The 15,010-nt window shown below is 41.2% G+C and overlaps 1 protein-coding gene across 3 annotated transcripts in view; it reads left to right on the forward strand.

The window, feature by feature from the left end:
• ELMO1 (engulfment and cell motility 1) overlaps positions 1 to 15,010 on the forward strand; it is a 319,175-nt gene that overhangs the window by 288,262 nt on the left and 15,903 nt on the right. For all 3 annotated transcript variants that reach the window (XM_068404555.1, XM_068404554.1, XM_068404556.1), the window contains 3 exons: positions 1,781 to 1,944; positions 7,650 to 7,762; positions 14,812 to 14,919. In XM_068404555.1, coding sequence (XP_068260656.1) covers positions 1,781 to 1,944; positions 7,650 to 7,762; positions 14,812 to 14,919 — 385 coding nt within the window. The remainder of the gene's footprint in view (positions 1 to 1,780; positions 1,945 to 7,649; positions 7,763 to 14,811; positions 14,920 to 15,010) is intronic.

Raw genomic sequence — 15,010 nt, forward strand, 5'->3', positions numbered from 1 at the left:
GGAGAAGTGTCTTGCTCCTCTTGAAGTATATCTCTGGGATGGATGTAGTCCCTGTAGTAAGGAAGGAGATTATCTTCAGTTCTTTAATTGCTTAGTTTCAGCTGCTGGACACAGCTAAAATGAGTGCTTAGATCCCATCTGAGAAAGAAGTTGCATCTCAGGAAGCAAAAACAGAAGACATAGGGCAGGCAATGAGTTAGAAGACTGAGGCAAGACATGTGATGAAATGAAATATTAATGTGAAAAGAGAAATTTTCAGAATGATTAGGCAACCTCTGAGGGCCTGAGCTTCTGTTTTAAGATACGTGGTGAAGATGAAAGAATAAAGGAAAATTAACAGTGTAAAACTGTTTGTGTAGCTGTTAATTTCTGTCACGCCCGCTTTGATACCAGGGGGGTGTTACCATTTCCTACTGTTTTTTAGCTGTTGGATTTGGGTGGGATGAGCCTTTCTAAGTCTGATAAATTGTTTTTTTCAGCCAACTTAAGCACAGCATCAGATAAATATTTCGAAGTGTGTGGTTTGCACCAACACTAAGGAAATGAGTCTAGGATTGTGGAGAGACAGACAGTAATCTGTGATATGTATTTATTTGAACTAGAGCCAAGCAATTCCCCTTAGTTAACTGTATCTCAGCAGTTTTCTCCTGATAAAATAATTAATATGCAGATAGATGGCTGTTGCCCAGCCATCCTTCATTCTCATTTTTTGGTTTGTATTGTTTATGGCATTGCTTCAAAAGCAATCCTGTAATATCCTTGGCAAATTGATCCCTCTCTCTCCCCCGCCCCGACTAATGGTCTCTTTTAGAAAGTTTTCTTTCCTTCACTGTGTATGGCCATAATGTGCCTGCAGCATAAAGCTCCTACAGAATCACAGAGTGGTTGAGTTTGGAAGGGACCTCTGGACGTCATCTGGTCCAACCTCCCTGCTCAGGCAGGGCCACCTAGAGCCAGTTGCCCAGGACCGTATCCAGATGGCTTTTGAGTATCTCCAAGGATGGAGACTCCACAACCTCCCTGGGCAACCTGTGCCAGCGCTTGGTCACCCTTATAGTGAAAAAGTGTTTCCTGATGTTCAGAGGGAACCTCCTGTGTTTCAGTGTGTGCCCGTTGCCTCTGGGCATAAGGAATAAGGGAAGCAACGGGCCACAGTTAGCAGCTTTGTGCTACTGCCTTCTGGTCAGGAGAGCAGCTCTAAGACCCAGCAGGAGAGCTGTAAGACCTGAAAAACTCTTTGCAGTCTCTCTTGTGGGCGGTCAGACTGGCCCCTGCAGCTTGTGCACTTCACCTGGGTTGAGCTGGCAGAAGTCAGGATGTGCATCTGTGCTCTCAGTCAGCTCCTTAGGACTTTTTCTGCTGTTACGAGTCTGCTGTTGTATGTGTGCCTGTCCCCGACATGACAGGAGCATCATCTCAGCTCGGAATGCAGAAGAGCCACGCTATTGCTGCCGTGGGCACACAAACCATGGAGAGAGTGGGACTTAAAATGCTGTAACCAGGAATTGTAATTTAGCTGTCTAGAGAGACAGCCAAGCAATAAATGACACCCTCCCCACCATCCCCCCAAAAAAATAATATCTTGTTGCAGAGCAGATGAGCTTTTTCTGTGAGCTGTGATGCCCTGTCAGAAATTGGCTTATTTTCTGGTGGTGCTACTGAAAAATGTACTAATCATCTTCTATACCTAGAAACCTTACTGTGACCCAGAATAAGATTTAAAAAAAACCCACAGAAAGTGTTAACACAGGTTTTCTTTTCCTTTCCTTGTCAACTGCAGGTAATGCAAGTAGTGAAAGAACAGATAATGAGAGCGCTCACTACCAAGCCTAGTTCTCTGGATCAGTTCAAGAGCAAACTTCAGAATCTCAGTTACACAGAAATACTGAAAATACGCCAGTCTGAGAGGATGAACCAGGAAGATTTCCAGTCTCGTCCGATTCTGTAAGTACTGTTTTCTCTCCCCAGTCGTTTTTGCATGGAAGGATTAACAAATGTGAATGACATTTGTGAGCTCTTCTAGGGAAACCCAAGGAGGAAAGCTGTCCAGGGAGCCATGCTCAAAAGCAGTAGTGTGGCATCTGCTTGAAGTGCATTATGTTTTCTTCTGCTGGGAATCATAACTTTTTCTTTGAGTTCAGTTAAAGCAGCTCCAGCCAAATCCCTACCGGGTCTCACATGGCTTAGTTCTATGAAACAATGCTTTGACATTTCCTAGCTTTGCATGATTGTGAGCCTGGTCTTGGTGCTGATAGTGGCTTTAAAAAAAAAAACCCAAACACCACAACTTTGTCTTCTGTCCAAGGGCCTTTAAAAATTCCAAATGTCACTTCTCTGAGTGAGACAGGGAGAAGCCCAGGAGAAGAGGAGCCAATGCGCACTGGCTCCACAAAAGAGTGTTGTTGTGTATGACTGTTTATGGCAGCATCTTTGGTGTTAATGACAAGCAGTTACTTATTTGTAAATGATAACATTCTGGCAGCTAACCAGTGGGAATCTCATTTCCTTGTTGTTTACTGCAAAGTGTCAAATGCTAATATCGCCACGATAGCTCCTTCCCATTTCTCAGAGTACCCTTTGTTCTGTTATATGAAAAATGGAGGTCATACTTGGCTCTGGTCCAAGTCTGGGCTTGTGGTTGAAATGATGGCACAGGACAGATGCAGACTCTGTGGTGCGCAAATGATGCGCTGAGAATAGCAGGAACCTTTTGAGGTCAGCAAAGAAATCATGAGGACTCCAGAAGCATCAGCTGAAATGTCATGAAATCCTGCCCGTGTTTCAAGTGGAATGGCTCGTGATTTTCCAAATCTCCTTTTCAAGGCAAAGGTTTTGGAAGGGGTTTGGACTAGAGCTTTCAGGATTCAGAAGCAGGATGTTCCTTTTGATTTGTTTCTAAAGGATACAGATATCTAAGTACAAGCTCTGGGGACACATTCCTCCAAGGAGAGCAGGGCAACAGTGGAAGCATAAGCTAAGTAGAATTACACACTTAAATTTTAATCATACCAATGCAGATCAAAGGGGGAATGCTTCTTTTATGTTTTCAGTGTAGTAGAAGATAGGACCTAATGCCCAATCAGAACTGATATCATTCATAGTAATGCATCAATTAAAAAGCTACAAATGGTTCCAGTCAGTTTTGCATCATTACACTGCTCAGAAATCCCCTGCCAACCCCCTGCAACGTTTAGTGGTTCAAAGCCACTCAGTACTGCTAAGCTTGGCACCAGAGCTTCTCGTTTTCCCTGCTTTCCCTATGAGTCAGCTGTTTAAGTATGATACAGGTCAGCTATTTATATTCTCTTGCACCATCACCTAGCCTTGTGAAACTTGCCAGTGGCCCTCTGCAAGCTCTTTGTTTCCAGTATCACTCTGGCTAGTTGCTGCCACAGTGCGGAGTCCCCTTCCCCATCATGGAATGAGTGAGACAGCCAACACAAATAGTTAAAAGCAACTGAAGTGTTACCACAGTCATTTCAGATTCAGGACAAAGGCTAAGCCTAAAGGCTATAAAGGCTAAGTAAATCGATAAGGTGTTTAAGCAATCACAACTGCGTTTGCAGAGATTTAACTCTATGCATTTGCATTTTGATTGCATCCATGATCACTTATTCTTGACTGTGAAAAGAGATGTTTCTTTCATTTTCCCCTTTGATTTGATTCCCCGTACTGAACTCTCTCAGATTGCGTAGATGGCACGGCTGATAGAAGTACAGAATCATGGCCTCATTGTAGAGAAAGAGACTGAGTGAAGAGAGCAATCGTGACTGCGTTGTATATTTTAAAGCCTTGCAGATATGCCAAAAGAGATTGCGCACGACGGTAAATGTAAAGTCGGCAGGCCTTGTTTAATTCTGCATGAGAATGTGGCAATCAGATGATGCTTCTTCCTGCCTTGAACATGATAGAAGTCTTTCTTCTGCTGCTCATTGTATGAAACGCTGAAGTTGTAAGTTTTCAAGCTGGTGGATGAGAGAAGCTTCAGTTAAGTTGGATTTGAATGTAAGCTGGAAAGTGTTACCTTAGGTCCTCGTAACTACAACAGCCTTTTTTTGCAAGGATTAGTTGTTTCCTTTATATGAACATTGTTGCGTGATGTGAGGTGAAGTTTTTTAAATTTCTACTTTTGATCAGGGAAAATAAAAAGTACTTCAGAACAGAATCGATTCAGGATTCTGGGATCATTGTTGATCATCCAAACTGCCATTCCACAACAAAATGATGAAGTATCACTGGTTCATTTTGAATGGCTGTGGAAGAAGGTGTCTAGGAATCCTGTGAGCCTGTAAAGGACCAGAGATCTCCTGGACGCATTAAATGGCAACAGAGATGAGTTAATATTAGATAAAGATCTGATGTCCAAATGGAGGCTTGCTGGTTAAAGGAGAGTTAATGTCAGCTAGGGAGCCTTTGCTTTCACATCTGTGTGAAAATCAGCAATATACAGGGAAATACAGAGAGGCATGTGGATGCTTTTTAGCTTTTTATCTTACAGATTTTTCTGCAATGTTAGAAAGAGTCACTAATGCCTGCTCTGAATGTGTGAAGTGATTAGAAGAGGGCATAGCCAGAAAGATAAAAGGACATTAAAGTGCTTCTGGGGTTACTCTCTGTTGTGTTATAATGATTGAAATGTCTGTAATATGCCCCATCCTGGAAGGAAAACAGCTAACAAGAAAGAGTCTTAACTATAAGCTGGAAAGGTAAAAGCTGGGGACAGATGTAACCGGTGCTGAAGAAGAACTAGTATCATTTGAATAGTTTAAAAATCATTTCTAATGATTTTCAGATTTGCCAGTAATTCAGGTCTGTTATTTTAAAAGCAAGTAACTGATGTCAGTATTGCCTATAGTGCCGAGACCAGCAAGGTCAGAAAATTAGTGATCTTATGTATTACTGTGTGGTTCCCTCAACCCTTCTGTCTTACCAGGCCACTAACTTTTGCCATTCTTATGTGACAGGAGCAAGTAGGAAACTAATGGCAATTTTAAAAGCTGCTGTCTCCTTAGACTTCCCGAGTTTGTTCTCTCTCTCTTCGCAAGGCACAAACTGTTAAGATGATGTCACCCGAAGGACAATAAATAAAATTTTTGTAAAACACATTTGCATTTATGATCTTTCTTTAGCTCGTTGTTCCTGTTTGATTTTAAAATTAGGCAGGAAGACCTATTTCTCATACAGAGAATTTTTCCTAATCCTCCTGTCTTTAGACACAGACCCTGAGGAACTGAACTTCCTTTCCTTCAGATGGCTTTCTGAAGAAAATACAAAGATTCAAAGAAGTATATCTTTTGTTTAACTGTGTGGCATGGTTTGATTGTTCTGCCCCATTTCTGTCACCTTGAAGTGGTGAAACAGAAATCTTGACAGTGAGGAGCACTAAGTGGTAGGATCACCTTGCAAAAATGTATCTGGAGTCAAGGTATCTGAAAAATAGCTAAAAACCATACAAGTCGGAGTAACCATGTGTTGACATGAGCTGCTGAGGACAGTAAGTGCAGGTGACCATGGCAAGGGATGGATGGACTTATGGGGTGTCACTAAAGTCCAAAGTCACTGAAGACCGTTTCTCCGTGGAGCAATGAGTTGTCTCCACAACCTCTGTGTGTTCAAGTATGGGGACTGTAAAACAGAGGAGAGTACTACCTCTGAGCTTCGTGGCTGTGAGAGCAAATATATGCACGTGTAGCGGGTTTCAAGCACATCAGCAAGGAGGCGGAAGGTGTCCTTTCCTACCTTCCTTCCTCCTGTGGAAAGTCTGCCACAGACAGCGAAGTACTTCAGAAAGGATTACCTGTTTATTTTTGGGTTGATTAAAAATCCTTCTCTTCCTCTGGTTTGTAAAGGGCAAGTGGGGCTTTAGAGGACAGAAGAGGGAATACTATGAGCAGTCAGTCAGATGTTAATGTACTGGGTGACCCATCCATTTTTGTGTTTTCAGTAGTGTCTTACAACTATGATGTTATGATATCTTTAACACCTATTTAATGATAACCATCTAATTTCTGAATTAAACTACCTAAATACCAAACTGATGTTTATACCAGTCTTGAATGTTTGAAATCAGTCCAGCTGGAGATTTAGTCTGCAGCCTGGACTGCTGAGTAATCCACACTGTGTTTTCACACTACTCTCCTCAGCCCCTGCTCCCAGCTCTTACTTGAGGAATGGGGAAGCTCATCAGCTCAGTAGGCAAGACATTTATTCAAACACAAAATTCTTTTAATGACAGTATTTAACCATTCAGCATATTCATATCGTAGTTCCCGATGAGAAAACAACAGTGCTTGAAAATTATCCTCAAGGACTAATAATACATTTCCAAAAGGTGGCCTGTTTCTATAGTTACAATGCATCCTTGATTTTTGACCAGCTAGATTTTCATAGCTTGTAAATATGCAGTGGGTCATGCATCAAGAGCTCCAACCATTTTGTTAATACCTGGGGGAAGGATGACATTTTTGTTTAAAGCCCTGATCTTTCTAGCAGAGGACTTCCAGTGGTTGCAGTGAGGGTCTGGCAGATGAAAGGTATAGGATCCAAGTGAATGTGTAAATCAGCAGAGACTGGGCTGAAGAGAGAAGAAGGGAGATATTTTTATTGTCTCTATGGGATACCACAGCTTTGCTTCCTTTTGATGACGATTGCTGGAACATACTGCCAGACAGAATGATTTTTGGTATTACCTAATTTGCACAGCAATGCAGAATTATGGTTCCGACACACTTCGTATTTTAGAAATCCTCTACACATTCAGTTATTCTTTAATCTTACTAGGCCTGCTGACGAGTTGATGCTTAAACCTGTCTTTTATGTATTCTTAATGAATCTAAGTGAGGATATAACTGATGAATTCAGACGTCTGTGAATCCATGTGATGGTGTATGAAATCAAACTTTAAATATTATGTGTGTACGTTTTCTGCCTAGTTCTTGAGATGCTGAACTCTTATCAAAGTAGGATGTAGAAAATGGATTTCCTGAAGGATATATAGTATTATTTCTAAATGCAGTGTGTGTTTCTGCACTCCTGGGCAAGGGTAAAGTTTGATCCTTGAGCAATCCCTAGTCATGGGTTAGTCATCCACAAAATTCTGATAATAATAAATTAATTGAATGGTGTGGAATTAAGAACAAGCATATAGTGCTGGTCATTATTTTAGCTCATTGGCATTGCTTGCTGGTTTTTATCATTGTTTCAAAATGTGTTCTAGCTTTCTTGTGTTGTCCTAAATAATAGCGCTAGTAAAGTACACCAGCAGAGGATCGTGCAACAAAAGGCCCTCAAATAAGCTTCACAGTGCTCCTACGATGAAAGAGCATTATTTGCCACAGAAAAACCTTGTTGATGCATTATAGCAAGCATTATTTTTAGATGAGTAAAGTAAGAAACAAGTAAATGTCTTGTCTGAGTCATACACCGGTGTCGTAGCAGGGAGATGTCTACAACAGAGATATCCTGACTCCCATTCTTTGTTACAAGAAAAAGGGTTTTTTTCTGGAGCAGACTAGATTCTGACTTGGTCCTGCTTGTGAGTGTTGTCCCCTTCAAACTCCTTGCAGAGACATCTTGTGAGGTGCTGTCTCAGAGCAGAGAGGATGGTCTTTGATTGAATTTGACAAGTGCCTACTTTTTCTCTTCCTAAGGGAACTAAAAGAGAAGATTCAGCCTGAGATCTTAGAACTGATCAAGCAGCAACGTCTGAATCGACTTGTGGAGGGTACCTGCTTTAGGAAACTCAACAGTCGACGTCGGCAAGGTACAGCTCAGACTGCCTAGTCTGGCTTTTTTAATGTCACTTTTGTGTAAAAGTTGAGATGAGAAATACTACTTTTACTGGCAAGATCCTTGGTTGTAGTGCTGTCTTAACTGCTTTTACCAGGGGGCATCTGAAAGCATCTCCTAATTACAGTTGTAGGATTTCCTGTGTTTGCTTGGAACTGTTTTTGGCTTCATCACACAGATCTTCTGGAACAAGCCCAGCATTTGACAAAAATCTCAAGCAGCAGTCTTGCACTCTGAACTGAGTGTTTTGATTTCTGCCTGGATGTCCAGGCTTCTTGTTCATCCCAAAACAAAATCAGTGCCTCTGCAGGAATAGCACATGAAAGTTGGTGCAGCCAGAACTTGAATCTCTCAGACTTGGACCACCTTTGTGTATGTGATGAGCTCATTCTGCACCCCTCCCTCTCGTACTACCTCTCCTTGCTTTTTGTCTTATACATTATAAATATACATTAAATATATTATGTTGTTTAAATACACTTTTAAAAAGCACTTAGATCAGTAATTCGTGTACCTTCAGATGAATATTTGATTGACATAAGAAGATTATTTTCTCAATCCTATGAGTCATTGCTTAGTGCTAGAGTTACAGCTTATTTTATACAGTCAAACTCTCTATGGATCTTTTCCCCTCGGAGAGGCACTCTTCATTCTCTGGACAAATTAAGAGGGACATAGTGTAAATTCAGCATATTAGTTAGAAGTTGTATCCAAAAATTTCCCTTTAAACCCCTCGTTTTGTAAGGATTCAGATTGCCATTTGTTTTCCACTGTAAATGCAATACAAATCAGAAAGTTACAAAAGCTAAGAGTAAGAACTGACAAAGATCAGTATTTGAGACCTTCAGATCGGTTGGGGAAAACTTCTTTCTTCTCAGCGAGAGGTATCCCTGCAATGCCTCCTTCCTTAGAAACAAGGAGGCAATTTTCCTTAATGTAGGGAGGTTATTTTGGAAAATTTCAAAGCCTTTATGAAAGGGTGGCAGAAAAATGTGATGCAGCTTTATATCCTCTCTGTCAGGCCTACGATACCTATGAAGCCCACTGCACAGAGGTTAGGGAAAGAGCATTAATATTCACAGAGTGAAACTAGCTAAAGTAATGCATAGTTTGGTTTGGCTGTAAGTAGTGAGGGTTGTTTATTTTATTCCTCTCAAAGCCTTAATCCAAATAACTGAAATTCTAGGGAAGGAGCGGGGTTTGTGGCAAACGTTTTTCTTTTGGCAGATCTCCAAGAGAAAGATAGACCGTGTATTTTCTCTTAAACTGCTGTTAGTTCATGATTTATAGGATCAAAAGCCTTAGGGGGTATAAACTGGTTTAAAAAAAATATTAAAAAAAAAAAATTCAACGTTATCTTCTGGTCCACAATTGAGAAGCTTGCTATGTACCATGCGTTGTAGTGTATAGGCCACCAGATTAATTGCTTTGATGTCATACAGGGCCAAAAAAGCTCACGATTCTTTGGAAACAAATAAAACGAGCAACAACTTGATCTTCTCTGAAATATATTGGTGTTTGTCAGGTAGAAGCCCATGTAGAAGGGCATGTTTCCACATTCCATTAAGAGTTGTGTGTGCTTTATGTTAGACTCCCTGTATTCCCTGAAACAGAAGTGTAAATTTTCCCCCTGGGAGGGAGGGAGAAGACACAACCATTACAGAAGGTGATGATGCATGTGGCCACCAGAACTAAACGCAGCAAGATCTAACACTGTGCGATCTAATGAAGAAGCAAAGTATGGTTTGTAAACTCAAGCATGTTTGGCATATAAGCCATTGATCCTTTTTTAGGTAGGTACAGTGCCTGGCACAGTCCAAATAGCAAATAGTGGCAGCTGGCACAAAGCAGAAGCAGCTCTTTTGAAATCACCCTTCATCCTTTAGGGTCTTCTGTATCCCAAGCAAAGCAAGCTGTAAGACCAGGGCTGTCATGATGTCAAAAATTAGGAGATGAAGTGAAGTGAATGGAGGACCAGAGGTTTAGCTAGTGATACTAAACATGGGGACAATCAAGCTTTCAGACAATTCCTCTGAATGTCCTGAGAAAAATAGCCCAGGTCCCAGATTCCTCAGTGTGTCTACAGTTAGCCTTATCCCACCTCCCCATATCTTCTCCCCCAACCCACCTCCACGTACATGTGCCCTGTGCTACCTGGGGGTTTAGGAGCCCCATCACCTGCCCACTGCTCCAACTGAATTCACTTGCCACGGAGCATTACAAAGGCCCTCAAAGGGCCATGGTCCATCCAGGTTGATATGGAGCTGAAACAGAAATGGGGAGTGCTGTGAGGCATCACGATTTGCCTGTTATATGGCAACCTACTTTTAAGAGTAGTAAGGTAAGGTAGATGTTTTACTTTAGTGTGTATACTGCTTTTTTTAACTTTCCTATGATTCTTTTTTTCCCATGAGACAATCCTGGAACAAATGTCGCAAATCTACAGGTTGTACAAGAAGAACCTGAACATGGCCTACACAGGAGAAGCTGAAAGCATTAAATTGCCCATTAAAAAAATAATTAATAGGCATTATCCCATGATAAAGACTCCAGAGCAAACTTCTGTTAAGACTGTTGTTTGAACATGTGGTAGGACACACATGGTTAGTCACAGTAAGTTGAAAAAATAGACTTGCAAAAAAATGAGCAGGGAGTTTACAGCCTCTTACAGCCTTTCGAGAGGAGGTGAAACACTTTCATATATACTTGGCATTGGAAAGCCTCCAATCCAACAGGTGATTCATTGGAAGGACGCTGAAGATTAAGCTGTGAGGTGTCTGTAGTCAGATCTCTGCCTTTTGTGTTTCAGCACAGGATTATCATACCAGCAGGATCTCTCTGTAGCTGAAATTCAGAACTATTGTTGTTGTCCCAGCAGGATCCTTAGCACTTTCAAAGAATACATGGCCTTTCCCTTGCAAGGTTTCACAGGAGAACTGCACCACTAACTCCTGTTTTTATTAAGCATTCTTACTCAGTCGGAAATGAAACAGCAAAATCTAGTCTGCCCTTCTGGTCATTGTTTGACAGCAGACCATAAAGCTCTGCAAATCGTTACTTTGTTCCTTGACCGTGGACATCAGCTGACAGATAGACCGCTTCAGCTTTCTCCTTCCTTAGTTAATTCCTAAAAGAAAGGGGAGAAGACTAAAGCGAAAGCCTGCAAAGCACTTTACAACCCCAAAAGTTATTATTTCCAGTAGAGCTAAGTAGCAGATAAAGGCATTTTATTGAGGATAATAGATACTTCTGATGCTGTCATCCAGTACATTTGTAGTTTATGTTGCTGGCTTCACTCTTGGAGATAAACTACCCTTTTAGCTTTATAAAGATTATAGAGAAATTGCATGTTATTGAAGTGGTTTTCCAGCCAAAGATGAAGTTTCTCGAACAGCAATTTTTGGAAGAGAAGGAAAAAGCAAAGATAGGTTTTCCATCTCTTGCTAGGTTAAATAACTCATGCTTCTGAACAAGAACCCACACTTTGTCTTTTTTCTGCCAAGCCTCTTTGCTACTGCTACTCCATCCCACCCTCCATAGTCCCATTAAATATTATATTCTGTGAGTGCGTAGCTTGGTGAGAGGAACCGGTTAATCCAATATGCCTCCAGAATTGCCACAGGTCAATTATTCGTCAGTCATTTGCAGGCCTTGCTGGCTTTCATCTAAGTAGTTAAGATCAGTTAGAGTGAAAATGTGTCACTACAGTTGTATTAGAGAAAGACAAAACAATGCAAGAAAAAGGGTGAGTCCACGTACATATATCTAAAATCTACACAAATACATATGTTTTCACTGATATATTTAAAAGTGTGTTCCTGTTACTAAATCTGTGAGGAAGATTTTCTTTGAAGAAAAAACTTCTTTAGTAATCTGGAACGTTTCTTGGGATAAAATGGGTGCTCTCAGACTGTTATCCGTACATATCTGAGCTATTTTCTCCCCAGATTCTAACTACAGAGCACTTCTGTACTAACCACAGCACTTCTTTACCTGGGGTAGCATTGTTAAGGGCATATGAGTCATTGGCCATTAATGCACTTGGAAATACATTATGTGAACGGACAAGCACTCTGTAGCCCATCATCAAAATGTTCTATGCCCTACTGTTTGGTCACAGTTTTGAATATTACTCTTCTAGCCAAATTGTATCTGATTTTGTTACTTGGGATTTTTTTTTACGCTCATCTGTAACCTTTACCAATGCTCTGTGATATATTTAACTCACTGGCTGCTCTAGCAATTAGCTGCATATTGGCACAATTTCTTTGAAACCTTCTCAGGTAAAAAACCAGAATGACTAATTCTGTTTCCCAAAGAAGAATCTCTGGCACCTTAATTTGATTGCATCAGTGGTCAGCGAGCTACAAGACATAAGGACTCATAGGAAAGTGTGCAGTATGGGGTCTGTTGAGAAATGCCTGTCCCATCTTTAAAGCCTTTTGTGGCACTTCAACTCTGTGGACTTGGGTTTAAGAGCTCTGGAGGGTTTGGACAGTAGTTTTTCTTTGTTTTATAAACACCACTTTCTGATTACAATAGAAAAGAGCTTTTTCTTCTTATTTTTTTTTGTTTATCAGTTTAGAGCTGAAAGTAAATGCTGGCCACTTCCCATGTGCTGTTCTGTAATTAAGATTTCTTTGCCCCTTTTTGTCAGTGGAAACAATTTCATATGAATTTTATTTTGACTGCAGCATTATTTTATACACTACTTTCCCAATAAAATTGTGTTCAGCACCTGCACTACAGTACAATAACATGCATCCTGTTTAACACTGTTCCCCTCCAAGGCGCTGAGATCTCACCTAAGTGGGACGTCGTCTGATAAACTGTTTGTAACATCGTGTACAGCTGAAAAAAAACACCCCAGCTGGTAAGGCTGAGGTGGCTGTAGAAGCAAGGGTTACTTCCCATCACTAACGTGCTGATCACCCTCCTCAGCCTGGCTGGTGCAGTCATTTAGTGGCTGCGGCTGAGGGAACCTCGTTAGTTCCATTTGTAGGTTTGATTTAAGGGTTTTCCCCTTGACAGCAAGGCTGTGGCACAACGGCAGTTATTAGTGAGCCCACAGGAGAATTGCACCAGACATGCTTCAAGCTACAGTCTATGGCTATTAGTTCTTTAATTAACCTTGGGTTATGGGCAATTGCTGTAAAAGGTTCCACAAGCCTTCAGAGGTAGGGTTTCTTCCCATAAAACCTCCCCTTCCTAAAAATTAAGTAAGACATTTTCACTGAGGGGTTTTCCCTCTTTTATTATTGGAGCCGGGCATTGAAACAGGACTGAGGTTACCAAAATACTGTCCCCCCTAGGAGGTTAAAGAGCCCAGCTTTTTCAAACCCTTTCTAACACCACCAGCCCCATTTGTGCTGAACTGAAAGGAATTCGTGGTAATTTTTTTTTTTCCGGTTACACCATCTTCCTGGCCAGGTCATTGAGAAGGTAGTGAGATCGTGTTGACTTTTCTTAGGAAAAAAATATTGCTTGAATCTTAAGAGTTGGAAAGGTATATTCCTTTGTACAGCCTAATAAACAATGAGGTTGCAGATAAAGCTAGATATGAAAGCCTCCTGCTACAGTTACTAGAGGCTTTTCTTTAGGTAGGCAAGGGACATGATGGTCTACCATCAGATTCAACAGGGTATATTTTTTAAGCATCGGGCATGTGGAAGCCCAGTTTTGCCATTCAAAGCTGAATTGCCTTTCTCAGTGTTTTATTTTATTGCCTTTTAAATGGCTGGCCAAGGGACTGGAGAATGTCCTTCAGAATGAAGTTGTGTCCATGAAGCCAGTATTTTACTGACAGAGCCAAGAAGTTCTTCCTTTGCTAACACCCCAAACGAGCTCAAATATGCCGGCTCTGGTGGTTCTACAGCTCCTCCGACATTTTATCCCAACTGCGGCTCCATTCGCTCCCGGTGATGGCAGCACCGTGGGGCTGTGTCAATGCGAACATTTCCCCTAAATTGTCCCTTAGTCTGCTGCTTGGCACAGCGTCAGTGCTGCCAGCAACAAAAGAGAAGCACGGAGCCACAGAAGCCCTCTGCCCCCTCCCTACTGGCATTTTAGCATCTAGCCTTGCTCTGAGCTTTTGGAGGTTTATAGCTCAGATGTAACAAGATTGTATTTTTGACAGTGTAACATTATGGGATCTATTTATTAAATAGAAAGTGCTCTGACAAGGAAGGGTAACCTCATTCTTGCCATTTCAGAAAGGGAATTGGCAAGCACCACCCCTGCACGCCAGGCAGCATGGTGGCCCAGCTCTGCAAAGGTGACGTTCTTCACAGGAGCAGATTTTAACAAATATTGCTAAGGGGGATTATATCCTGCGAAGCAGAAGTTGGCAGGAGATGTAAATATCCATCTCCTAGGAAGGGCTAAAATGTAATCTGGAGTGTGACTGCATGGTCACGTGTGTATTTGTGACCATGAAAAGGACTGAGTTATCTGCAGGACAAGGGAGTTAACGTCTGCTTTTTAAGTCTTTGCGTGTTTGTTATGTCCAGTCCCTCCATAAATATGGGGGTGTTCTCCCATGTCTATAAAAAGACATGAGTCATAATTTTCATAAAGTATGGGATATTTCAAATGTATCAGTTTTTGGGTGTCCCACACAAGACAGCTGGCAGGGCTTAATTTTCACATAGTGGGTGCTAAAAATGAAGCTTTTATGGGTACATTTAAGTTATCCACTCAAAGCAGTGGTTACTTTGCCAGTCTTCTGTCTGTGAGGGTATGTAATATGTAAAACTAAGTCAATTGTTTCTTGCTAGTATTTATTTTTGGAGCCAGTGACTAAGTCAATAAAAAAATGGTAGATTAATGCCAGCATCATTTAATCAAGTAAAATTACCGAGCAAAGTCCCTGTCCTACTTTCTGTACACCCCACACATTCCTCCTTCTGAAAGAAAAGACAGTCCTTCCCTGTAGTGCCTCCTTTGAGTAAGCTTTCTTCTATGCTATTGATAATGCTGATGAAGACGTGTTAGTGACCTTGTTTAATGCATTTATTTTAACAGACAAATTTTGGTATTGTCGACTTTCACCTAATCACAAGGTCTTGCACTATGGAGACTTGGAAGAAAGTCCCCAGGGAGAAGTCCCCCATGATTCCTTGCAAGATAAATGTAAGTCATGCACAAAGCTTGTGCTACTTTTGCTTCTTTTATGCTAGTTCCTCTTTATAACTTGTGGTAGGTTTCTCTTCACACAGGACAT

This window comes from Nyctibius grandis, chromosome 7, assembly GCF_013368605.1.
Source record: "Nyctibius grandis isolate bNycGra1 chromosome 7, bNycGra1.pri, whole genome shotgun sequence".
Taxonomy (NCBI): domain Eukaryota; kingdom Metazoa; phylum Chordata; class Aves; order Nyctibiiformes; family Nyctibiidae; genus Nyctibius; species Nyctibius grandis.